At 35.7% G+C, this 26,988-nt stretch overlaps 1 protein-coding gene across 1 annotated transcript in view; it reads left to right on the top strand.

Annotated features, from left to right (window-relative positions):
• The window catches only part of LOC149561409 (Carbohydrate-binding-like fold), a 193,237-nt gene that overhangs the window by 144,120 nt on the left and 22,129 nt on the right, over positions 1-26,988 (top strand). Inside the window, exons 20-22 of the mRNA XM_089825132.1 lie at positions 7,574-7,631; positions 7,721-7,969; positions 9,442-9,672. Coding sequence (XP_089681258.1) covers positions 7,574-7,631; positions 7,721-7,969; positions 9,442-9,672 — 538 coding nt within the window. The remainder of the gene's footprint in view (positions 1-7,573; positions 7,632-7,720; positions 7,970-9,441; positions 9,673-26,988) is intronic.

Here is a 26,988-nt window from a genome sequence, read left to right on the forward strand (position 1 = left end):
TGCAAATCATGATTCTGGTTGTTTTGCTAGTAAAGTGTAGAAAAATTGCGTGAAAGTTGAGGGCTGGGAAAGTCTGAAAAAATCATGCTTGGTTCCTCCATGCACGCAAGGTGCTGGGCCTTGACTTCCTCTCTCAAAAACATGGCATCCGTAGCCTTGTTAAGCCCATTTTTCTGAAGTTGCTCATCTACAGCAGTGTGTCTCATAATCGCCATTTTTTGGCCCAAACGTTGTGACTAGAAGTCATTTTTTGTGTCATTTTTGTATCCTCTGCTCATAAAAGCCTTTCCCGGCTACAAAAACGACCAACTTTTTGCCTGTAGACGCCATTTTCTTTGTAAAATCCGACCTCCATAGCTGTCGACTGCGGTTTTCTTCAAAACCCTAATTTCTTACCTTAAATTTTTTTTTGATTATAGAATTTTGGTGGGTTATTTGAGAGCTCAACTTGGTTGTCCATTTTTTTTGGGTGCCTCGATTTTTTGTGCCTCAATTTTTGAGCAAGCAGATCCAAAACTCAACAACATTTTTTTATGGGTTTTTTGAGCTATCTCCTGGGGCATCCTTGAAATTTTCGAGGTCTTCCTTTTTGCCTAGAAGAACGTACCTTCATAGATTTTTCACATTTTTCATTGGAAAACGTGCCATGGCATCTTTAACAAACATTACACTCGAGCACAACTCCAAATTCAATGGTCAAAATTATGGCACTTGGTAGCAATAGATCATAGCAATCTTTGAATATCGGAATATTGATCAAATTGTTTTGGGGGTTACGAAGTGTCCGAATGCTCCTAGTATTGATTAGGATACATGGGATTTGAATAATTGAGAGGTGGTGATGCTTCTTAAATAATTCGTGGTTGATTATCAGCTTTCTCAGATTCCTTCCGGTAAGACAACTGCCGAAATATGGACACATCTCAAAGGTCTTCATGAGACTTTTGACAAAAGTAGAGCTTTCTTCTTGAAGAACACTCTTTTTTCTATTATCATGGATGAGCAAACCTAGCTCTAGGCTCACCTGAACAAGATTCAGGAAATCTATGATCAGTTGCTTCCCATCAATTGCAAGATGGAGGAAGAGGACATTGTGGTTATCACTCTTCGAAGTTTACCAAAATCCTATGAGCATTTTATTGAGACTCTCAACATCACGTCTTCTGGTGTTGATCTAGAGTTCACTGATCTCTTCACACTTTTGCTTCGACAAGATCATTGGAAACAATAGTTCGGTAATAGTTCCATCTCCAGCTCCCATGAGCAAGCCTTTGCTGCCAAATCCTTTCAGAAGGAATTAGGCCAGTTTCATCAGTCTTGTTAGCATACATCCTCTGCTCTAGATTCGAAAGGCTCTAGGAAGAAAAACATTCAATGCAATTATTGCCACAAGTTTGGGCACATGAAGGTTGAATGTCGGAAGTGCTTAGCTGCCCTATCTAAGAAGTCTGGTTTGTAGCCCACAGCAAACAGTGTGGAGCACCTTGAGTAGACGAAATCTGCCTTCTACGCTTTTTGACAGCTTCGTGGTCTAGATAGATTAACCATTAAGGGAGGGTATTACGATAATAGATAGTTTCTATTATCTCTGTTTAGTATCTAATGGTTATCAATTGTAATTTTCTGTAAATATTAGAATGTTTCTAATATTTAGTTCTCTGTTTCTAGAATAGAATGTTTCTATTCTTTACAATTGTTTCTTAAGGAAACATCGTTCAATCTCTTGTATAAATTGATCTCTTGATCACTATTAATAACAAGCAAGTATTTTACCAATTACTTCGGAATATTCTCAATCAATGACATGACCACTGAAGCAGGGGGGAACCATAAATCATCAACATGCAGTTTTGGATAACCTCCCCCTTTTATGATTCCAGGCAGCCACAACTCGTGAACTACCTAGTTTAAGTAATACATAAACTATGTCAAGTGCTTGTACAATTTAATCTTTTCAATGGGAGAAAATAACCTGCTTTATAGTCATTTTAGCATTCAATTTTCATCGTATGAGAGAACACAAAGCTAAATAGCCCATATAGTTATTGAATAGTAAGTGGAAGATTCTGGAGAGCTAACTAAACCTGAAACAAACACTAAATTTAAACTATAGACAAAACTAATAATTATGCATATAATACAAGATTCCATTAGGGCCTGTTTGGTAGTCAGAATACAATGGGAATAGGAAAATCTGATTGCTAGAATTCAGAAATTCAGCGTTTGGTTGTAAGCATGAAAAGTAGAATTAGAATTTATTAATTCTAATTTTAGCTCAAGATGAGCATAGGGGAATTCCTACTTAAAAGGTGGAATATGAATAGCCTATTCCTATTCCATTGTTTTAAAACCAAATTTTATATCTCTTCGAGTCCGATCCTAGTTGCATAAGCCAAATTATTGGAGGGCAGTTATTGTTTGGTGAAATGTGGTGAGACAAGCAGCAACAGAGCCATAGTCGGGAGTTCAGATAGATATTTTTCAAATGTATCGAGCAAGCCTAACTCCAAAAAGACTCGTTAATGTTGTTTGATGCTCAAATTATTAAGATTAAAAAAAAACTTATTCCAATTCCAATTTCAATTCTTGCAACCAAACATAGAAGATGCATCTTTGGACTCCTCTTCCAGTTCAACCAAACAGGTCCAAATGAATTCCATAAGTTATTTTAAGAATGCGCGAATTCTAGAAGTGGGCTTATTCCAGCATTAACAAATGTCGCATTCAGCAGTTCTTGCAACCAAACGGACCCTTAGGGGAGAGTTTTACATCCAAAAAGGACTTTTTTTTTGCCCCCTTGGATTGCTAACAATCACTCCCTAGTGATGATATGTTAAGATATCAAAGAGAACAAATAATTTGAGTACAAAAGAACACATGTTCCTACTAGCTATATTGGAAACTAATATTCCTTTGGAACAAGATTTTCAGGGACAACTGATCGGACAATGCATTCAAATCTACAATTTAGACAAATAAATTTTTCCTGTACAAAGTTTGACTAAAAACAATCTTCTTTTATCTTGATGAAATCACGTGAGCTCCACAAATACTAATAGTTTATGTGCTTAAACACCCATTTATAGGCTGATAAGGTATAGCTTTTAGGGGTTTCTCAATATCAAATAAATAACATAGAGAAAACCACTTTAAAGTGAACTTGCCTCATGTGGAAAATTCAAAAGCAAAGCTTTTTTAAAGAAAACTAGTGTCAAAACAATTAATAAATTACAAAATAGCCAAAAATAGGTTCTATTCCACTAATTGGAAATAGAACACTAGGATTTGCCAATTGTTAGCTGTGATTGCTTCTACAAATAACAAAGTGGCATGAGTGAGCTTTGAAATTTGGAACATATTTTGCACTTGAATTGGATGATCCTTTGAAGAATTAATCCTCGTGCTTTAGTATTGGAAGCCCTCACGAATTAATTTGTGCCCCAGTCCTTAGGTGCACATTACAAATGTTCTTCGCTTTTCTTTTATTTGTCAATGATTTCTTTTGGTCTTTATTCACTATCGTAAAAATTCCTAGAATATTAGAAGACTTATTATATCATAATTTTACATCATTACTATTGTAATATACATGTTAATAATAATCAACAATATTATTGTAGCATATATGATAGGGGATAAATTGCTAGTTGTTGGCCTTCTTTTCTAGAACCAATTTTGCTTCAATATCTCTCTTGAATATACATTTGCTGGTTGCATTTCTCCAATTTAATTTGGTAACAAGCACAACAGTAATCCAGGTGCTTTGTAAAAAAAATGGGGATTGAGAATCTCATGAATCTTTGTAGAGGAGGAACTTCTCTCAAGTTTTCCATTATGCATGTGCATCTTGACCTTGTATGTCCATGAAGAATATCATAATTGAGAAGTAATAAATGGACATAGCCCTAAAATTCTCATGCTCCCCTCATGTGATTAAGTTGTGAAAATTGCTTGTCCCTATTTAGTCCCCAGTCACCATCACCACTCCCCCCATTGCCACCACTTCACCTTCTCCAACATCAGCAAGGCAGTTTTGTCCATGAAGAACAATTGGGTGATGAATGAAGAAGAGTTCCAAGAAAAACTCTTCAAGCTTGGCATTATGGTTTTGATTCCTTTTCTCCCAAAGTTGCTTAGCAAGGTTGTTTGCATAGGGTTCCACCCTCTTGGTCACAATGCATCAGTCATTCGATTCATAAGGGTAGGGCAACTACAAATCCCAACAATTACAGGACCATCTTGGTCGCACATTTGTTCCAAATTGTACACCAATATTCTACAAGACATTCTTTCCTGTGAGCTTGATTAGAGACATATCTATGTTAGGGTTCAAGCGGGCTTCCGATTGTCCTTCCATTAAATGTGATTCTTGGGACATTAAAACATAGTTCTATGAACCGGTTGTCCCTTTCTTCTTAATTCCCATCATCTCCCCTTTACTAGGTCCTCACATCTTTTGCATCCATAGGAACCATTGATCCCCAATGGAACCTTGCACCTCTAAATTTAGGCATAGGTTTTGATTTCTGTTTGACCTGTGTCAGTTTCCTCTCCCTTGGCTTGTTTCTATTCTCTCAATTCCCTCATCCTTCACTCTTTTTTCTTTGGAGCTTGGACCTTCAAGTGGACTTTGAAGTTTAGCACCAATCTCTAGTTGCAAAGCCAGCTCGTGATTTGGCCCTTTCTCTTCAACCTTCCCATACTCCTAGGCCTAGTTGTTGTCTTGTTCTCTACCTTGATACCTAATCTTTCCCTATTCTCATCAATTGCTCCATCGAGTCTACCTTTTAATGCACTTGTCCCATTGGACACCACGAATTGCATGGGCATGCCACCTATTTTCTTCCGTCTTCCATGTCATACCTCAACTTTGTGGGTTGTGCATTTCAACATATGCCCTCAAGTCCCTCCCAAACTCGGACTTCCAGTAGGCACTAGTATGGACTACTCTGTGCTAGAAGCTAGTTTTAGTTTGGCAACTCTAATATAATGTAGTGTTTTACCTAATTTGACAATTAACTCAATGTTTGTGCCGCTGGATTCAATTTATGTGGTCCCTTTTCCCATTCTTTTGTGAGCTTTAACCTTGCTCTAATGTACCATAACAAATTTTCTATTAATGAATTGAGTGTTTTTCTGATCATATTGATGCTTGCCTCCTTGCCATGCTGGTATGTTTAGCTATTTTGGGCTGCTATTATAGGCAAATGTCAGGCTTATCATGCTCGACGGTATGTGCCAATTGTGGATAGTACCAATCATAAAATTTTTCAATTTTTTTATTAATGTATTGCCTTCCTTTTAGTTGGTTAGGGATCTACTAGTTTGTTCATATTCGGGTAGTGTAGTCTAAAAGCTATTGAAAGTAGTGTATAGTAGCATGTATGTGCAATGCTCCACACTAATGTGTTCCCTGTCTTTTCGACCTCGTCCTGTATAGGGTGACGTTTTGAGTACTACTAGGAAATATCCCCTCACTGCCCCTTTTCTGTGTCAAATTTTGGGAGCATTCAGGGCTCAAAAAATTGTAGATTACACTAGGTGACACCTAGATCCCACTAGGATAGCTAGGGAATGACTTGACATCCCCCATTTGTCTTTGGGATGACTGGATTCCCCCCCGTCTGTCTTAGGGACAGCTTTTGTTCCCCTACCATACTTAATGGTTATTTCAGTTATGTTTTAGAAAAAAATTACAGCTTTTCAATGCTTGATTATTTTAAAACATCTCCACTTTATGAAAATGGTGTTTTTCATGAGGAGTTGTGTGGTTTCGAAGGTGTTGATTTGGGCTGCTCCTCAACCTATTGGGGTGATTGCCCCTAAACTATCATCAACCTATAAGTATAACCAAGTATTAGAGTAATAACAAAATCTACAAAATACATATCTTCTGTAGTAAATCTCTACATCTTCACCATCAAAATCACAATTAAGATTCTCCTATTTCATACATTGGAGAACTTGTTTAGCATACAAGGAGTGCCATAGAAAAAGTTTGCATGCTATAGTCAGCAAATCATTGAATGAGTCATAGTTGGTAGGAAATGCCATTTTCACTATCCAAAAATGTATCTGCAATACTAACTCATAGAACAATACCATCTAAGGTCAAACTAGAACAAAACCAGTTATCTTTTTACATAACTATTCCTTGGTAATGTACTTGACAACAAAATATGCAATCTTGAAAGTACACACACACACACTCAAAATTCCCATTGAATAACCCATGCTTACAAATGTGCGCGCACACACACACACACACTCACACTCACACTCACACTCACACACAAACACACACACACTCACACTCAAAATTCCCATTGAATAACCCATGCTTACAAATGCGCACACACACACACACAAAATTCCCATTGAATAACCCATGCTTACAAATGCTCTATAATGTCTATGAAGATTGCTATATCAATGTTACATATGAATAATTGAAATTCCCTTATGTTCTATAAATTTCCTTATAAACTCAAAAGCTGTTCACTATTGTACCTTAAAAATGGCAAAAATTTATCCCCGCACTGGCAAGCACTTCCCACTGTCAGCTATCATCCTGGTCCCGGAAACTGGAGGAGCATAGGGTATATGTGATTGGGTGTTTTCTTGCCTAGATGTAGGCATTTTGGACAAATATGTCCAAAGAGGGTGGCAGGCCCCACCTTGTTTATAACATTTTTTGACTAATTTTGCTGCTATAAATTAATAAAAATATGCGAATGTAATTTTCTTTTAATGCATTTGCATATCATTGGATATAGCCTGTTTATGGATCAACAAACACTGATCGTAAACATATGATGGCGAGATATTGCGGAGTTTATTGTTTTATGAACCACTATAGGGGCATTTTAATATGGTTGTATGAAACGTAGCGCTTATGTCTGTCTGCTTAAATTCATCAATTTACTTTTTTAATCTTTAAATTAAATTAAATTAATTTGATTTATAGCATTTATGATTTTACAAAATTTATATTATCATTTTGCCATATTTTTTATTTGCACATTTACTGAATTGGTTAAAGATACTTCAGATGCACTCATTCATTTTCTGCATGTCACAACTACTTTGCATGTAGATTATTCCTAATGTCTGAGTTGCAGATACTAGTTTGCTTTCTTCTTTCCAGTTGTAACTTGTGCTGTGCTAATAAGTAAACCATAAATTACTTCTGTATACACAAATTATATATATATATATAGTTTTGGTACATATCTTGATTCTTTAGTTCCTATTAAACTACATAAAATGTTGTATCTTTATTGTCTTCCTTGCTTCAATGGTAGCTACCAGGTTTACAATTCTGTTCTTTGTTAAATGTGATTTTTCTCTCGCGAGGATGTTGCATATACATTCTCGATCTGTTTGTTTTAATAAATTTTTGACAGGAATAGTAATCTTCATCAAATGTTTTTTACTGGTTCCATTATGTCTTCGATCATGGTTGTCTTTCTACCGTATTGTTATTGCGATATTACAAATTATCAGTTATAATGCTTCCATTGCTTGCCTAAGTTCTCATTCTCTTTAAGTGTACCTTATTTTGTTTTGGCAGGAATGTCAGTGACCAGAGCAGTTTGAAAAATATTCTGTTTTATCCAAGGGAGCATCATGTAAGTATGCCTAGAAATTGGTATTTTATTATTTGGTTCGATCTTTATCAGAATAGTATCAACTAAATTATGATTCATGTTTTTTTTAGGTTGACGTTAAAACTGATGGTTGCCAACGCCCCATTCGTCCATTTGTGGGCCGTTTAGGACACTATGTTGAAGGATCAGTTTTGCCAGCTCTTCATGGTGTTGATATTAGAATAATTGCTCAAAGCGACAGCAGCAATGCCCCTCTTAAAAAAGGAGACTTAGCTCTTTCAACTTCAACAGGATCGGATGGTTTGTTTAGTGGCGGTCCTTTGTATGATGACACGGGCTACTATGTTGAGGCTTCCAAGGTTGGTCATTTATGGATAGGAATATAAGTGTTATAAGTGTTAGCATCTGGACTCTAGTCTTTCCTGTTGAGTGAGGGTTGTTTTCATACAATTTTTTAAAGATCTGTATTTTGTGCATTATATTTGCCTATTAATTATTGATCTGGACTATATAAAAAGTAAAAGTCAAACGTTGCACTGCAAAACATCTTGTACAGGTCATGAACAAAGACCATAAAGTGATATCATCATATGAATCAGTGCAGTATGATTAATATACAATAATTTGTTTCTTTCAATGCATGTTGAATAAAATATATCCTTTAATCAGTTATGGAAGATTCCACTTCTGATCAGGTCTAATATCTGTTATAGTAAACCTGAAATCAGATGCTGTAAATTTGTTTCTCTAGAAAATAAGAAGCTTATAAATTTCATTTATTTGAATTATGATCAACATGTTGCATCTCTTTTGTCTTGCACATGGTTGACATAGTTTCCTTGAAAACATTTGTGCTATAATTATCTTGAATTTAGTTTTTTAGGAGATAATGATATACTGACACAGTATGTATGTTTCGAATCTCGATGTTATTTTATTGTAATGTCTGCTTCTGCAATTGGAATCAATAAACTCATATCAATATGCATTAAGAGTAGAGTGGAATTAATTGAAATGTTTCACATTTGATCTGGTAATGAACTGATAAGCTATATTAGAAGTTAGCGTCTGTTTTAAAGCCCTTGTTAACGCGTTGGGGTACAAGTTGGCAGCAAATTTTTATCACTTTTGCAAATTAAAAAATTTGGTATGACCTCGCAAATTACCAGCTTTGCGATGGCAAGAAAATGAAAACTTTTTGGGCAGTATTTTGGTGACAAATTTTGAGGATTTTACTGAAAATACCTTTTTCAAATTTAGTTTTTTTAAAAATTTTTATTTTAATGTCAACTTCTAGTATTTTTTAGGGAAGTAATTTAGTATCTTTCAAATGAAAAGTAATTATAAGTTTGTTAATGGATGATTGATAATACTGATTTTAAGTTGTAAAAGGTTATTTAGGGAAGCTGGAAAGCTAGCATAATATCTCATTTTGAGTTTTGAAATTGAAACTTTACCAAAATGCTTCCAGTTTTGGTGATTCTCTGGGCCATTCTTGGCATTTTGTTGTGAAGTCTGTCTGTATTGTCTCTAATGATATTGCATAATATCTAACAAGGGAGAATACTACTTTAGCTGGAGCAGCATCTGATATTTGAATCACCTTTTTCTTCTTTTTGCAAGGGTCTTGTTTTTGGGAAGCAATTGGTCATATGTTCAACACATTTTCTTAACTGTAGGATGCGGTGTAGTCAAAATATTATTATAAAAGACTAGAAAATAGTTTCACATGTTGTAATTGCAGGGACTTAGAACACGAAGAATGATTTGTGCTTATATTTACTTTTCTTATTTAAATTTGAGTTCTAAATCTTTGGTTTTCTATTTACAGGAGGGATATCATCTAAAAACACTTGGAGGATATTCATTCTCTTGTCAGAAGCTCAGTGAAATTGTGGTTCATATCTTTGCTGGAGAAGGTGCAGAAGAATCACTGCCATCTGTTCTTTTATCACTTAGTGGTGACGATGGTTACCGAAACAATTCTGTATCTGCTCCGGGTGGAGCATTCAACTTTGAGAATCTGTTTCCTGGGAGTTTTTTCCTCCGTCCACTTTTGAAGGTATGCATAAGGTTGCTGATATTGTGGTTATTGTTAGTCTTTAATTTTATTGACAGTCCAGAAGAAAAAAGGCAGCAATTGATTCCATGAAATAGTGCATTGATAATGGATTAGTTTCTTCTATTGTTACACAATTCATTGTCATATTGCATGAAGGAGGGAATTTGAAGATGTTAAATGCATCAGAGCTACGGAGTTCCAATGCAGTTTTTCATTTCCAATGCTGAGTTGCCTTCCTTGTATTTCATGAGTCTGTTGAAGAATCTTAGGAATAAACAGGTCCCCAAGCATAGTTTATTTAGATATTTACTCTAATCACTCCTATTACTAATTAAAATGGGACTGTGTTATCTTGTCCAATCTTTTCATAGATTCAACTATACTGCCTATGATGGCTATTAATTATCATCATATAAGTCTATTGCAAACGGAATCATAAGCAATTAAAGAAAAAGCTCTTGCCAATTAATGCAATTTGGCTTCATATTTCTTTAATCACTATCTCTGTACTGCTAAATGTTTTCCTATCCCACACTCTTTTATCAAGATTGCACACGTACGCATATCCAGACTCCTGGAATGTGTACCAGGTACTAGTAGGCCTATCCCATACTGGGTACTTGCCTGAGTACGTACCCTGCAGCCAGAAATGCCACATCAGCTCACAAATTCCACCCCCCTTGCAAAACGTTAAAAAATTGCCATGCAGATTAAAATGTCTCATATTGTTTTCAGTTTTACATTTGCATATCAGCTTGCTGTTTATCAAGCTTAATTCGATATATAATCAGTTAGAAATTAGAATCTTTGATACAATATTGAGTATCAGCAAACTATTAAACGTTTTTTGATTTTCACTGTTCAAGTTAGAACTGGAAGTTTATCATTTGCATTATGTCGTTATATGTTTTATGATCTTCTTGTTCATATATAAAGTTTGCCTTCTTTGTTATGCATCAACACTTTTAACATTCAGCATATATATTTTGACTCGTGAATCATATTTTCAGATTTTCTATAAAATATCAAATTTATATTTAAAATTTTTTTAGGCAACCACATACCCCCTTTCCCTGTTTTGAAAGATAACTGTACCTGTACCCGTACCCATAACCAAGTACCCCCGTACCCATGCAACCTTGCCTTTTATTATACATTATCATTATTAAATCTCTCGCAAAGCCAAACATAAGCAATTAAAGGAAAAGCTCTTGCCAAATGCAATTTGGCTTCATATTTCTTCAGTCAACATATCTATACTGCTAAATTTCTTCCTATCCCGCACCTTTTAGGTATACCCTGACAACTCTTTTACTTATCATTTCAAAGACAAATGTGTGCAGTGAGGGATTCCTGTAAATTTTGCTGCTGGTGTGTGGGGCAGCAATCTTTCCAGTTGCTTTTTGGAGGACTTAAGCCCAGACTGCCTTAAGTAGTTCCTTAAAATATATGGATGAAGTATCTAAACTATAGTGTGCTACTAAGTGAAATTGGGCTTATTTCTCTTTGGTTCCAAAATCATACTCTTCATCCGGTGGATGGTAATGTGTTCTCTTTTCCTATAGGCTGTAACATATTAATATTGTTAGTGAGAGGTGGAGACCAGAATCGATACAAGTGACGTGTATGTCTGATGGATATTGGAATGCTATTTCTAAAGAGTTGAGGATACTATACATATCAAAGAATTCAGACTCGCCACAAGTCTTGCGAGAATCCCGGGTCATCCCTATTGGGTCTAGGAAACTTGTGACCCTTGCTCGCCGGGTCACAGTGGCTAAAGGAAAATGCGCCCTTTTAAGGTTGCTAAATTTCAAAGGGTTTGTCGCTTTGCCAAGACATGGCTGAGTCTAAGCTGGCTCACTAGTTGAGTTACCCTTGCTGATTCAGCATTGGGTCCGAACCTGGGAAACTTGATATATATATATATATATATATATATATATATATATATATGTATATATATGTATATGTATACATATGTATATGTATACATATGTATATATATATATATATGTATTTGTATACATATGTATATATAAATATATATGTATATGTATACATATGTATATATATATACATATATATATGTAGTTATGTATGTGTTGGGTGGATATTTTGCAACCGACAATTTTGGATAAATTTCTAGTCAAAATAGGATGACTGGCCACAACATATGAGACAAAGTCTCTCCTACCTTAAAGGGAGGGCTCCTTCTCACTGTTCCTTGGATCAACTCAAGGTAAGCAAGAAGTCGAGAGATTTTATAAAATGGGTGTTGCCAATATCCTTTCTTCTTATCTTTCAAGAAAGAATGCACTTACTCGCGGAGCGAGTAATGGGCAGGGTGAATTTCTAACTACGCTTCTATCAAGAGTTGGAAACAGTGATACCAATAAACCTTCACTAACTCAAAGGCTAGCTGAAAATGTGCCAGTTTGTCTCTAAGTCTGGTTGTACTTCTATATGGGAAAACTTTACAATTAGGGCACAAAGACTCCTAAAAGTTGGAATAATCTAACTATTTTGCGAATTAAGAAAGAAGTATAAGCTACAGACAAAGCTTCTAGCTATATATTTCCACAACAGCTCCCAGTTAAAGCTTTGGCTCCGATTGCTTCTTAAATCACTATGCTTTTTTATTGAACACACAATAATAACATGAATCAAGACAATAGGCACAAATTATAGTCAAAGCTTCTAATTTGCACTATCACAATTGCTTCTAGACGAAGCTTTGAATTCAATTGCTTCTTTTATTCACTTTTCTCCCAAATTTGTACTACACAATCAAAGTTATGCTTGCACAAATGTGGAAGAGCTTTCTTGCATACAACAAAAGATGATATTTACAATGAGGGGGCACTCCTTTATATAGGCACAGGAGTTGAGAAAAAGGTGGAGGAAAAAGTAGGAGCAACTCAACCAACTTTGACCTAGTCTAATTAAAAGAGAAAATATAGGGTTATGTGCAAGTGCATGTGCAACTCGCATTACATGTAATTACACATCTTCATGTAATACATCCTCTCAACTACAAAAATGAAAGAAGAAGAAAGAAGACGAAAGAGAAGGAAACAATTCGTAAGGGCCTTGTATTTGATGATGCAATCCCCAATGATCACAGGATTGGGAGTTCCTGTACTTTGTACTTCTGCATTCACCTTGATAACCATGGTGTTGCATCTTTTGATAACCTCTAACTTTGATGAATTGTTCATTGTCATGTGGAAACTTGATGTGATCAAGCTTTTCTCACTCAAATTGTTGTGAATTCTCCTTTGTAGATTGACACATTTTGGATTTTCTGACACTTAAAAACCTTCTTGATGATGTCCGGATGTAAACTCAAAATAATTTTCCATCAGCATTGTTAATTTTTTTTTTTTTTTGGAGTAAAAGTGCTTGGCGCATGGGAATTTGTGCAAATGAGGACTTTTGACTTTTAAAGAGTGACTTGGGCTTTCAAGATGTCATTGCATGGAAATAGATTACATGTAATGAGGAATGGAAAGTGAGATGACATGCAAATGTGGATGGAGGGTGCGCTTTATGCAAGTGCGAATGATGGATGAGGTGCAAAGCATGGAAAGATGTGGAAATATGTATTTGTTCATGTAGGTGCGAATGCATATGGAGAGGTGAAAGTGGAATGAAGTTTGAGGGAAAATGAACTTTATAGTCATCTTTGGTGAAAAGGTGAAGTCAAAGTACATGGAAGATGAAATGACATCTTTTTGACTTTTCAAAATGTAACTTTTGATCAAATTAGACCTTTGAGATGCAATTACATGTAATGGTGTTGTGCGAATGGATGCAGAAAGTGAGATGAGTGAAATTGGAAGTGGAGAATGGGACTACATGCATGTGCGGATGGTGAATGAGATGGAAAACATGTAATCGCATTTGTCGGATTAGATGCAAAGTGTTGTGACATGGAAAATGGAAGTGGAATGGGATGATGCTTTCCCATGAAGTGAAGCAACAACAAGTTCTTGGAAAAGAACTCGTGACTTCTCCAAAGTGGAGAAAACAGACAAGCAAAAACAGAACACAAAAACACAAAGAAAAATGTACCTTTGGAAAGTGACTCAAACATGCCAAGATGCATAACACTCCAACACTCAAATTTGAAATTGGAAGTTGGGAAAGAAGCAAAAACAGGAAAATGAACAATTTCTTCATTTTTAAAGGAAAAATGCACTTTCCATGGCATTGATTTCAACAAGTGGCAATGATCAAGCAATAATGTGCATGGAAATAGCAAGATAAGAATGAATTGATGAGCAAGTTTGAAAATGTCCACTTACTTGGAGGTTGAAGAGCCAAAATAGCAAGTTTTATAAACTTGAAGACCAGTTCTCCCTCATATTCGGATTTTCAAACAACTTGTTGACTTTTTCTGTACTTGCATGTAATGGACATTCAATGGTCGAATTTGACATGAGAAGGCCAAAAATGTGGTCTTCACAAACAAGATCACGCATTAAAACTCAAAAACGGCCCAGTTTGATCCAAATGTATGGGCTGAAATGTCATTTTTTGATCATTTTGAACAAAACATGACTTTTTAATGCAAAAATCTGGGGCGTTTTTGCGAAAACGTGGCCAAAAAAATGCATTTTTTGAGTCATTTTTGCCTTGTGAATGCGAAAACAACTTCCCCAAATCCATATAGATCGATCAAAATGCAAAAACGTGACTCCAAAATGCAAAAAAGTGGATAAAAACTCCCATTTTCTGGGCATTTTTAGAAAAAACGTGATTTAGAAAAGGCATGAAATGAATTTGTTTTTGGCTTCCAACAAAAATGTGAGCCACGATGTATTGCAAATGATTGAAGATGCCAAAACGCCTCTTTTCCTTGGAAAAATGTGATTTAAATCACTCTAAATGGATTTATTTGAAGATTTTTCCTAAAATATGCCCTTGGAAGGGGTTTGAAAAAATGTTTTTTAACAAGATAAATCCATTTTTGATGTTAGAAAATCCATTGCCAAGCAAATACGACCCTATTGGAGAAAATCCCATGCAAATCCATCAAGAAAATCTCCATTTATGATCAAAATTGGGTTCTTGGAGGGCAAAGACATGTATTTCTTCAAAATCGGACTTTTTGGAGGCCAATATACATATTAAAACATGCTTTAGTTTAAAATCGGACCTTTTAGAGTCAATAGCATATTTTAAAATGTGCAAACAAGGCAAATCGGACCTTTTTGTGTCAATGATATGTTTTAAAATGTGCAAGCAATCAAAATTGGACCTTTTGGAAGGGAATGCACATGTTAAGTTACATCTCACTTTTTGGATGCAAAGACATAAAAACATACCTTTTGATGCAATCACATCAAATAGGTCTACTAAGTTGAACTTTGTATGCATGACATGTAAAATGCCCACGTTTAATGGATTTTACATGTAATTGCATATAAAATGTCCACTTTTGATAACTTAAAGTCATTTAATCCACTTAAATTTATAAAAATGTTGCTAAATGGGTCATAAACAATATTTATTTATCATATTTAAAAATATAGCATATAAACATCATTTAAAAAGTAACATTTAAATGAGCATTTGATTAAAAATCAAAAAATAAATTGGAACCATATAGTTATATAGTCACTTTAAATGATAAATTATAAAGTAACTCAACATAAAATTATAACGTACATTGCACTATAGTTACTTCAAGTTAAAAATTTAAAGTTAAAAGTAACTTAAAAACATAACAAAAAGTGAATTTAAGTTATATTTATTGTAATGTCCCTTCTTTGGGGACATTAGAATTATTAAGAAGGAACAAATTTACAATATTAAATTTGACTATGTAAGCTAGAGATTTATTATTAAAGGTCAAACTCTACTATTCCATGTGGTCACAAGAGGACGAGGAGGAATAGGACGAAGGCTAGAGGGAAGTCGAAGAGTCTCAGTTTGTGTATTAAAAGGGAAAAAGACTCATGGTTGGGCATGCTTGATTTTATTATTTCAGTTCAGTTTCCTCTCTTGTGAGTCTCAGAAAGCTTCAGCTTTCAGCTAGTTGGAGGATGTAGCCCCTCGTGCTAGCAGACAGTGGATGCAAACCCATTGTCTTGGGAAACATCACTTCTTATCCTATCATTCCAATCCGACTGTTAAATCTGTATTTAGGATTGGTTTCTGTGTACTAGTTATTGTATTGCTGTTTTATAATACAATAACGTTTTAGTTGCTGGTTGTTATATTGCTGCTGTATAAGGCAATAGCATTGTTTAAGGAATTATAAGAGTTTGCTGGTTTCATCTCATCAGTTTGTAATTCGTGGTTATATATTTGACATCTTGAATGTTATTTTGGATATAACGAATTCTTATCTTGTGGAGAACCGTTGGTTTTATTGAATGTCTTGTATTACATTTGTTTATATTTGAGTTTGATATTGTATTCAAGAACTGGCTGGAAAGGTGTTGTTGACATTTCTACTGTTTTCGAATTTGCTAGAAATATTTGCAAATTTTTTTCTTTGAGTGTATTGTTGAAAGGGAAAATCAACAAATATCCAATTCGGGATATTACAGTGGTATCAGAGCCTTTGAACTTGCCATCCTAGTGGGTATTTTCAGAGTTTTGAATAAGAGGTGTAAGTGTCTGGAGTTCTAAATTGTTCATTGATCCCACAACTGAAGTATTGTGGATCAATTTTTGAGATACTGAGGCTCCCATTTTGTTTCCTACTGTTATTTGAAAGACTAAATTACTGAGAATTTAATTGCTACTAAGGAGAGTTGAAATTTTGCATATCTCCTTATAGGGACGTCAACGTATCAATATTTTGGGCATCTAGGAAGGCCCAGACCAGTGTTTGATTATCTGCATTTTTTGATTTTTTGGGCGTACGTGTCTCAATTTGAAGGCGTTGAATACTTTGTATTTGAAATTGTGGTAAACCCTGCGTCTAGCTCTGGCAAGTGTAATATTTAATACTGCACGAGGACCTTGTCTAGACATGTTGAACATCCACATACTATGAATAAATTTAGATAACCATTCTGTGACTTGTGAAGGACGAACATCCTTAGAAATTGATATATTGGACGGAATCCCAAATGCATCATTTCCACCTTGTTGAACTGAAGCTTGAGAAAATGATTGCATTTATAGGAAAAAGATGAAGTGGCTATCGCATGATACACAAGGCCTGTGTATTTTGTGGCACAATAATATTCTACAAAATTGCAGGGATGTCGTGGTGTGCAGGAAGAGCTTGAAGGAACGCCTATTGGCTAGCAGGAAACCGCGATAATAGGTGACTTGTAGTGGCAACAAATGGGGACATTGCAACCGATGGTGGCAATAAAATATTAAGAGTAGCGTTTTGATAATTATTGACGATGAAAGCTGCAACAAAGATTATATGATAGTTCGAATGCTAATGACATGGAGTGATAGTTGAGCTCTGTTATCAATGTATGAATAGGAATTCCAATTCTGAAAGTTTGCATTTACTACACGTTGGTGATCGGTTAAGAAAAATATAAGGAGCAAACCAGTTTGGCGACGATACATATGGTATCAGCTGAGGATGCTTTGATCTGCACCGACAGAAACGTTACCACCAAGAGTGTTACCAGGAGGAGAAAAGTAAATCCTTCTCTCTTGCGGGTCTGCCACCAAAATTACGTGTCCTATTTGGTACGTAATAGACGGTAGTGTAACCATAGAAGCTCCCCTTCTCTGGCATGGAGGCGTTAAAATAGAGATTTTAATAAATAAGATAGTCAAAGGAAATCACAGGTGTATAGGGATTCGACAAGTGTATAGGGAATTGCAGGTGTACAGAGAATAACGACACCTATTAATCAAAATTATTCCTCTGGAAAAGTCATTAACATTTGCGAATTTGGAGAGGGTCAAAGGTGTTTGACAAGAGTCCTTCGATAGCTGGCGACATTTGGTAGCTAGAAATTCACACAAGACAAAAATCCTTAAATGTTACAACACCATCTCTTGAAGCTAGTGTTGATGGTAGTAAGAGACGTTCCAACAAATATAGTTTCTCAATAACAAATCCAGTGGGAGCAAACACGGACAACTGTTATTCTGGAAAACGTTGCAGAAATTAGAGCTATTGTGGGATAAACGTTAGTGGAAGTTTGGGAAGTGGGGACCACAGCAAATGAAGTTATCATTCATGAGAGTGTAACTGATGGTGGTAGATTTTCAAATATCGTCATTGGAGATGAAACACCATCAAAGAATGTCAAACAAACAGTGCCGTTATACCCTGTAAGAAAATTCCGACACATCATTTCGATTCTCCATTTTGTATTTGTGGGAAGATTAGGCAAAGCATAAAGACGTCTGACAGGATCCTAAAATAAAAATTCTTTGTTGGAAATATTTTACAAATCAATTGGGAGGAATTGTATGTTACTATTGAACATTCCACCGAAGAGCACAGGTCTTCTTGCTTACGAAGATGTCCAAGTGCTTTGAAATTCTAAAAATATTCTGAACTCAATATTATTCGTCAATTTAGCCCAAAATCCTATTATCACAGCGAGTAATGTCCGTGGAAACGATTTCCAATTTGGAACAAGCTGGATATTTGTTGATGATATGTTTATATACTAGGGCTTGAAGAGGGGCAGGGAAAATGGTTTCTACATATGGATTTGAGAAGAGTTATTTCCTTCAATGTATTATGCTTACAACAAGCAATTCAATTGGGATAGAGAGTGAGTCAATATCACCTGGATATTTTAGAAAATGAAGTATAGTGTATTGTAATGGTTAATATACGGTGATGTGGCACTGATGAATTATGTAATCTAAAGTGTTTACGCTTACTGAATATGTATCTGGGGGTACTCATGAAAAAGTGGAGGGTGTTGAATGTGAAATTGAAGAGGCTTTTACTAAGCATTCCAGTTTTGATAACTGTGTCATTAAAAGTGAAGATTGTAGAGAAACAGAGGTTCCAAATATTGAAGTAGATGGCACATTTAAGAAGAATGAGTCAAAGAAGAATGTTGAGAAATCAAAGCCCATATTAGAAATGCTAGGTGACAGGTTTAGCTGCATTGCACCTTTTGAATCTCAAGTAAAAATAGATCACTCTAGTACTGAATAAGTGGTAAAACTTCCACCCTGGAGGGAATGTACTAATGTTCAGCTTGAATCAAGTAAATTTGTAGGAGTTATAATTAAACAAGAGTCCTAGGATGTAAAAGGTATAGTAGAAGATCATTTGATGTACAATGCGGGGAAGTGTAATATTGACCTTGGAAATTTTACTCATCCTGCCATCAATGCTGAACAAGCTATTGATTTAGAATTTCCATCTTCAAAGTTTCTCCTTGAAAATTATCTTTAAGTTGATACTCTTCCAAGTCGCACATTTACTTGCACGTCATTGAATGGCAGTGTTGTTTTTGCTTTTGCCAATAGAGTGATGAATGGGGAATGTGAAGTAAAGGATGAATAAGTATGGTGGATGCAAAGGCAACAGTGTGCTCGAATACTCATTCCACAAGAGATAAGTCATTAGGAAAGTTTGGCAAACTTCATTTACACAACTCAAATGAGCCAATTTCTTGTTCATAATCCAAGCAATTAGCTGCATAAGGAAATTCTGTTGTAAAGGAAGCAACACAGTTTTCAGCCTTGATAGGAAGGACCTCAAGGCCAGATGATGGTTTGCAGTCATACAAGCAAATTCCCTTGGGGCAGAAACAAATAGAAGATCCTCTCTAGGCTAGCAAAGATGCTGATGATCTCATTGACAAGTTGGGAACTAAGGTCTTACAACAACAGGAGTTGGCATCCACCCAAATTAAGTCTAGTTCTATAAACAATGGAATCTACTTCCCTTTCTGTTTGAATAATTACAAAAAAGATGTAAGGCGAGTTAGTAGACATACCTTCATGGGTTATTGTAATCTTGAGGAAAGAGTTGAAAATTCTGAATTGTGGGTATTCCAATCAGCAGATATAAGAACTGAAATACTCAACATTTACAAGGAGTATCAAGGACTTCCTCCTCAAATTTAGAATGATTTGCCATTCAGTGATTACATGGAGCTTCATCTAGACCAGCAAAATAAGATTGGGATGGCAAAAAGGAAGTATTTGGATTTGGTTCAGGATCTTCTTGCAAGGGCCTAGGGCAAAAATGTGTATGAGGAATTTCCAATAGATCAAGAGCATCGAATAGAGGTTCTTGAAGAAGGAGAACAACCCACTATCATTGATTTACAACTTTCCAACGACCACGTAGAAGATGATACCTAGGGTACAAGTTTTTTATGTTGGTGGATTGGAGGTTAGTGTCGGCAAACAGGCAGGTGAGGGTGGTCGCACTCGAGATTATTGCAGGTTGGAATCTTTGTATGATGAATCTTTTAATTCTAATGCCCATGATATAAAATTAGAAGAAAATACTGAGATGACCCTACAAAAAGATGAATCGCTTCGAAATGACAATCGTGAAATGCACACCTTAAGGAGCTAGTTGAAGGTTAATGAAGAAAGAATTGTGGCTTCTCTAGAACATTATCACAACACTCATAAGTTGGTTGAGCATATCTACAGGATGACACAAAGGGAAGGGAAAGGAGATTGGCTTGTTGCTGATCTGCAGGTGGTCAAAACAGCTCTTGAATCCATGAAATCAGATTACTTATATCTACTGTCCAATAGGGATTATATTCTTAAGGTTGCCAAAATGATGAAATTGAGGATCTCAATAGAATGCTTAAGTATGTTCAGAGGCTCTAAGCGAAGCTCAATTTTCTCTACAGGGAGTAGAAAATCAAATCAAGCTCATGGAACACTCTCGAGAACATGAGAATAGAATGAGGCGGGTGTTCTTCCAGGAAGTCATTGACGAACTTGAGAGTATTCAGCAGATGTATGACTTGGATAGCTGCCCCAAACAATTAAGTAGAAAAACTTCAGAACATTTTCAGCTTGTTGACAACCCTTTGTTTGAAGTTGTTGCTGATTGGACGTCTGACAATCCTCTTTTTGTGTTAAATGAGGGATCATCTATTGTTTGCCATGAAGAGGAAGAGTTTGATTTCAGACTTTGGGATCCTAGCGTAGATTCTAGTAGTGAATTTGGTTCTCAGCATGGGAATGATGAATCAACTTCTGTTGCTTATCATTTGATCATCCCCAACATATTTTCTGATTTCACCCCATTCAGGAGTTGGGTGAATTTTCTTCATTAGCCTCTAAATAGTTTTTGGTGGAGTATTTATATGAGGTTTGTGGGTAGATTCTTAGCATTCTTCATATTCATAGCTCCTATGTGCTGGGGAATTCTCCAAGTTTATGGCGACAATATGAATTCTGATGTCCACGGGATGGTGGTTTCAGCTTTTGAGTAGCTCATTTCTTACATCATCCATCTAAGTCAGGTCTTCACATTTTACTGGATTGTATATGGACTTTGGATATATTTCTATATCATCATAGTAGCGAGGCAACATAACTGAGTTTGGGATCTAGGTGTTGGCAGATTGTATCTATGGTCTTATTTAGTTTGAGGCTGATTATGGTGATGATCAATGTTGATCAATTTACAGGTGCAACATTTCTTCGAAGAGTAATATGGGATCCAGGAATTCGATTGACATGTATTTTGCAGAGTGGTACGATGCTTCATAGTTTGGTCGAGTTTGTTGTCAATTTGGGCTACTAGATTAACTACAGATTTATATGGTATCCTGGTACGCATTGCTTGAGGGCAAGCAATCTCAAGGAGGGGACATTTGTAATGTCCCTTCTTTGGGGACATTAGAATTATTAAGAAGGAACAAATTTACAATATTAAATTTGACTATGTAAACTAGAGATTTATTATTAAAGGTCAAATTAATATTCCATGTGGTCACAAGAGGACGAGGAGGAATAGGACGAAGGCCAGAGGGAAGTCAAAGAGTCTCAGTTTGTGTATTAAAAGGGGAAAAGACTCATGGCTAGGCATGCTTGATTTTATTATTTCAGTTTAGTTTCCTCTCTTGTAAGTTTACTTATTAAATTGAGAGATGGATGTATGGTGAATGGTTTTATGGATAAAAGTTTGAAGCACTGATTCACCCCTCCACCCCCCTTCTTAGAGTTTACCTTTCCTAGTGTAGTTCCAACAATTGGTATCAGAGCCTAGTTCTCTGAAAGTAAATCTTTGCAACTTTGAGGAAAGATCTTGGAAATGGAAGTCTACAAGTTGGGAAAGATTGTTGAGAACTAGGAAATTGAACTATAACTCATTCTACATCAGTTGAATGAAGCAAGAGAAGATCTAAAGAAATCGTTGAGAAGAAGGAAGGAAAATGCTATTGAGGAGAATGACACACAATACCAAGAGATGGACACTACTAAACTATTTGCAAATGGAAACTCCAATGAATTTGATGCAACAGTTGTAGATCTAATGGAAAAGAATAGAACTCTAGCTGAAGAGATCAGAAATCTTAAGACAACAAGAATCACAAGTCATATTACTATGTGAGGTGACTGAAGAGAAAAAGAAAGCTATGGAAGACAAAGTCATGATTGAAGATGACAAAAGAGTTTTGATCAACAGATTGGAAGAGATCAACATAGATCAACATACTCTTCACAAAATTTTGACTTGGGAAAGTCTTTATGGTTTATGAGGAGTTCTTTCTCAATCTTCAGGGTAGAACATTTATGCCAAGTGTACTCGAGTTCATGACCTTGAGACACAAACATATTATTTTCAGCTTGATTAGAACTTTCTTGCATGCCAACTTTTATGACATGATTAATTTGAACATTGGAAGAAAAACTTTCCTTCCTCATCATTTCATCATGAACCTTTTGAATCATGGAATCGTGTCCTCCTTGTACAAGCCTCCACTTCACAATAGCACCCCCCTTGATACCAACAGGCCACGATGACAGTTTATCTCAAAAACGGTCACGATATATATATATATATATATATATATATATATATATATATATATATATATATATATATATATATATATAATGATTTTAGTTTAAATAAATTAATATGATTAATAATATATATAATTTCCAAATTATAATTTCATGTTAATTTCTTCAGTATTACATTTATATGTGATTCTCTATTAAATATATTATTTATATTTAGTTATCCTTCCTCATCATTTAACACGGGGACTCGCACCCCTACCAAACCCCAAAATACCCGTCTTTGAGATGTCCCCACACCTAGTACTTGAGTACTTGAGTACCCCTAACTCTGCCATTTTGCAACCATGCCACCTGCTGGGATGGGTGCTTGAATTTCTATTTGAATTTTGGCTTTTGAATGTTACTATTGGGTATGTAATATGTTACTATGTTGAATGTTCATTGGCTCTAGTTCATGTTGCAATTTTGCTATATTAAATTTTTTTAGTTGGTATATTCTACTGAAACATCATTTCATAACTAGCACTTCAAGTTTTATATGTATATTATACAACACCTCTCTTTGCCCCATCCTCCCCTTGCCGCCATCTCTAGCCATCTCCCTGGCATCTCTAAAATGAGGCCCATTATCCCCCTGTTCCAAAAACTGATCCTGACGTCCCAACACCCCGACATACCCTAGTATTGGTGTTACACTTGTAAAACAAGCACGGATATGGATTCAGAGAAACTTGTATTTAACTCAGCCATATCTAGTCAAGTTTCAAACAGACTTAACATGTGGGTGATAGATAGTGTGGCTTCCAGACACATAATAGTCTTCAGAGAACGTCTAGATTACATAGAAGAAGATTATGATGACAAAGTGACTATTGGAGACAATACAATTTATCTAGTAAAGGGAATCATGACTTGTATTATCAATCTCAAATCAAGCATCTCGTTCAAACTCACAGGAGCACTATATGTACTTGGTATCAAAAGAAATTTAGTTTCTATTTCAGTACATGAAGACAAGGGATAGAAAATCACCTTCGTGGAAGGAAAAGCACTAGCTTAGCCCAATAATTCAAATATTAAGAATGCACATACTATTGGAATAAGGCATGAATGCCTCTACAAGCTATGCACTTCTCCCTCTTCAACATTAATCAATGAGTCAACTAATGCAAGTGAAATCGGATTTGCCCTCATTAGAGAAGATGGTAACATGACTACCGAAACTCAAAACTAAATAGGAAGGGGCATGCAAAGGGTATGCATTAGGGAAGAACACCTAAAAGAACTTTTCACAATAGTGAAAGTTAGTCCAAAATTGTACTAGAGCTTGTTCATTCCGATTTATGTGGACCTATGTATGTTCCCTCCACATGAGGATTTTTGTATTATATTTTCTTTGTAGATGACTACTATAGGGAAACTTGGATAGAATTTTTAAATGTAAAGAATCTGAAGAAACTCTTACAAGGTTCAAAGAATTTAAGGCTCTAGTAGAAAGCATATCAAGAAAGAAGATCAAAACTCTAAGAATTGACAATGAGAGGGAATACACTCTAGAAATATTTGTATTTTTTTTGTAATGGAATTCCAGAATTGAGAGGAGTTCATTGTTTTTTTACAATCCTCAACAAAATGGAGTTGCAGAAGGAAATGCCATAAATATTATTGAAACTGCTAAAGCCATAATGCATAATCAAAACTTAGAAGCTTACCTTTGGGCTGAAGCTTCCTGTATTGCCGTATAAATCCAAAATAGATGCCCACACTCATCTAGAAAACATAACTTGAGAATTCATTGAAAATATACTAAACTTAAGTCACCTAAGAATATTTGGTTGTCCAGTTTACATTCACATTCCTAAAAATAAACGATTTAAATTAGAATTTTTCGATAAGGAGGGAATTCTTGTCATGTATAGTGAAACTTCTAAAGCTTACAATTTCATCCTTGTATAGAGACATATCGATCTAAGCAAATATGTGATATTTGAAGATGAAATAAATTATAAAATCCTCAAAAGGATCCCTCTTTTGAGATTGAGAGAGAGGCTCAAGATATTTGTTATGCAGTGAATGCACTTAGTCAGTTCATGTGTGAACCAAAAGCAGTTACATTTAGTAGTAGCTAACACATCTTAAGGTATCTTTGTGGTACAGTCGGATATGGTTTAAGATACAAAGATGTAGATGTTAACTTGCATGGGTACACTAATTCAGATTGGGCTGGAAATTTTGTGGGTCGGAAAAGCACGTCAGAATATTGCTTTAATTTAGGATCAGCAATGATAAAATGGTTTAGTAGAAAGCAAACATTAGTAGCTCAGAGTTCCTTAGAAGTAGAACTAAAGAACAAAACTATTGTTGAAGTTGCTGAAAGCATCTAGAAAACAAAACCTTAGAAGAAACATTCACTAAAATCAAACTAAACATAAATCACATAAGAATATTTTGCTGTCTAGTTTACATTCACATTCCTAAAGAGAAAAGATTTAAATTAGAATTATTTGGGAAGAAGGTAATTCTTGTTAGGTGTAGTGAAACTTTTAAAGATTACAAAATTTACATCCGTGGACAAAGACATATTGAAGTTGGTAGAGATGTGATATTTGAAGAAGACAAAATAAATGATAAAGATCCTCAAAAGGATACTGCATTTGAGATTCGGAGGGAGACTCAAGATATTTGTTATGTAGCGAAGACACTTAGTCAGTTCATGTGTAAACCAAAAGCAATTATACTTAGTAGTAGTAAAAGGCATCTTAATGTATCTTTGTGGTACAATTAGATATGGTTGAAGATACAAATATGGAGATCTTAACTTGCATGGGTACTTTGATTCATATTGGGCTGGGAGTTTTGTGGGTCGGAAAAGCACATTAGAATATTGCTTCAATTTAGGATCAGCTATGATAACCTCGTTCAGTAGAAAGCTATCATCGGTACCTCATAGTTTCAAAAAGCAGAGTATGTTGCAGCATCTTTGGGTGTGCGAGCAGTATGATTGAGAAAACTTCTAGTTGGATTATATGATAAGATAAGATAATGATATTAATGTCCAACAAAAGACCAAGAAAAGTTCTATGGGATGGGAAGATTCCAGCAATGAGGCTGATAGCAGCAGGAGCACACAAAAGTGTCCGAAAATAAATACAACAACAAGAAAAACAAACAAAGAAACAAAGAGAAGGCCAAGAGAGAGACTAGGAGTCCTTTCAAGGTGAAAAGGAATCAGTCACAGAATGATATGCTTGCTGATGTTTAGAGGCCCAACTTTGTCTTTGGCCACTCGCAGAGGAGTGCCGCTGGTGCAAATAGCCGGTACGGGATTTGACACATTTGGAATTTCCAGTAGATCTAGTGGAGCTAGAAGGTCTTTTTACACCACGTAGAGGAGATAATGTTGTGAAGAAGGCAGTAATGAGCTGAGTAGACGAGTATCGGTGTGGAAGCAGTGATTGGATCGTGCTATCACAGAGCATAGTGGTCTCTTGAAGATAAAGTGCAAGACATCGCTGATCATAGTAGCTGAAAAACTCATAGAAAGAGAAGCACTTCCGGAACAGACAGAAAAATATCCCTCTAATGTCATAGTATATAGGGCAACGGAAAATGAAGTGAGCCTCAGTCTCCACCTCACCTAAAGCACAAAGCTTACAACTCTGCTCTCCACTATCAATATGATGGTCAATTTGAATTTGAAGACGGTGAGAACCAACTCTGAAAGATCCCAAAGAGATACGTAGGGCATGAGACCACCATTGGGAAAGGTATCTAGAACGAACAATAATCCCATCAAAAATCTCCAAAGAGTGCTCCGCATAAAAGGACATCTGCGGGTGTAAACCACCAGAAGGGTTAACCCAGGTAGTGGCAATGTACTGCCTATAAATGTCAAGTCTGACATGCTCATTTAACTCCTATCGAGAGGGGAGAAGATGAGCCAGGGCATCCAGCGAGAACTGAAAAGGGGGGAGGCGGTCAATATCAATCCCAATCAAACCTAGCAAAGAAGAAACCTCTAATCATCTATTGTAACAACCGAAGTAATCCAGTGTTTAATGATATCTATACACATTGAGATACCATATCACTACATCAGAGACTTGGTGGAGAAGAATGTAGTCAAGTTGATGTATGTCAGTACAAATAGCCAGACCACATGCATCCTCCTCAAACCTTTTGCAAAAACGAAGGTGGAATACTTTATAGGTAAAAATAGTATGGTTGTAATTACTGAGCATGAGTCTCAACATCTTTGATTATTGTACTAATATAATACTTCCATTTTATCATGAGTGTTATTTTATAATTCCTTGGGCGCTGTGTACATCGTGAAGAAGTGATGACTTCTAAATGATTATCTCTTGTATTTTGAGAATTTATTGGAAGGTGACAATC

This window comes from Cupressus sempervirens, chromosome 4 (assembly GCF_028749045.1).
Source record: "Cupressus sempervirens isolate cs-2001-9-10 chromosome 4, ASM2874904v1, whole genome shotgun sequence".
Classification (NCBI taxonomy): Eukaryota; Viridiplantae; Streptophyta; class Pinopsida; order Cupressales; family Cupressaceae; genus Cupressus; species Cupressus sempervirens.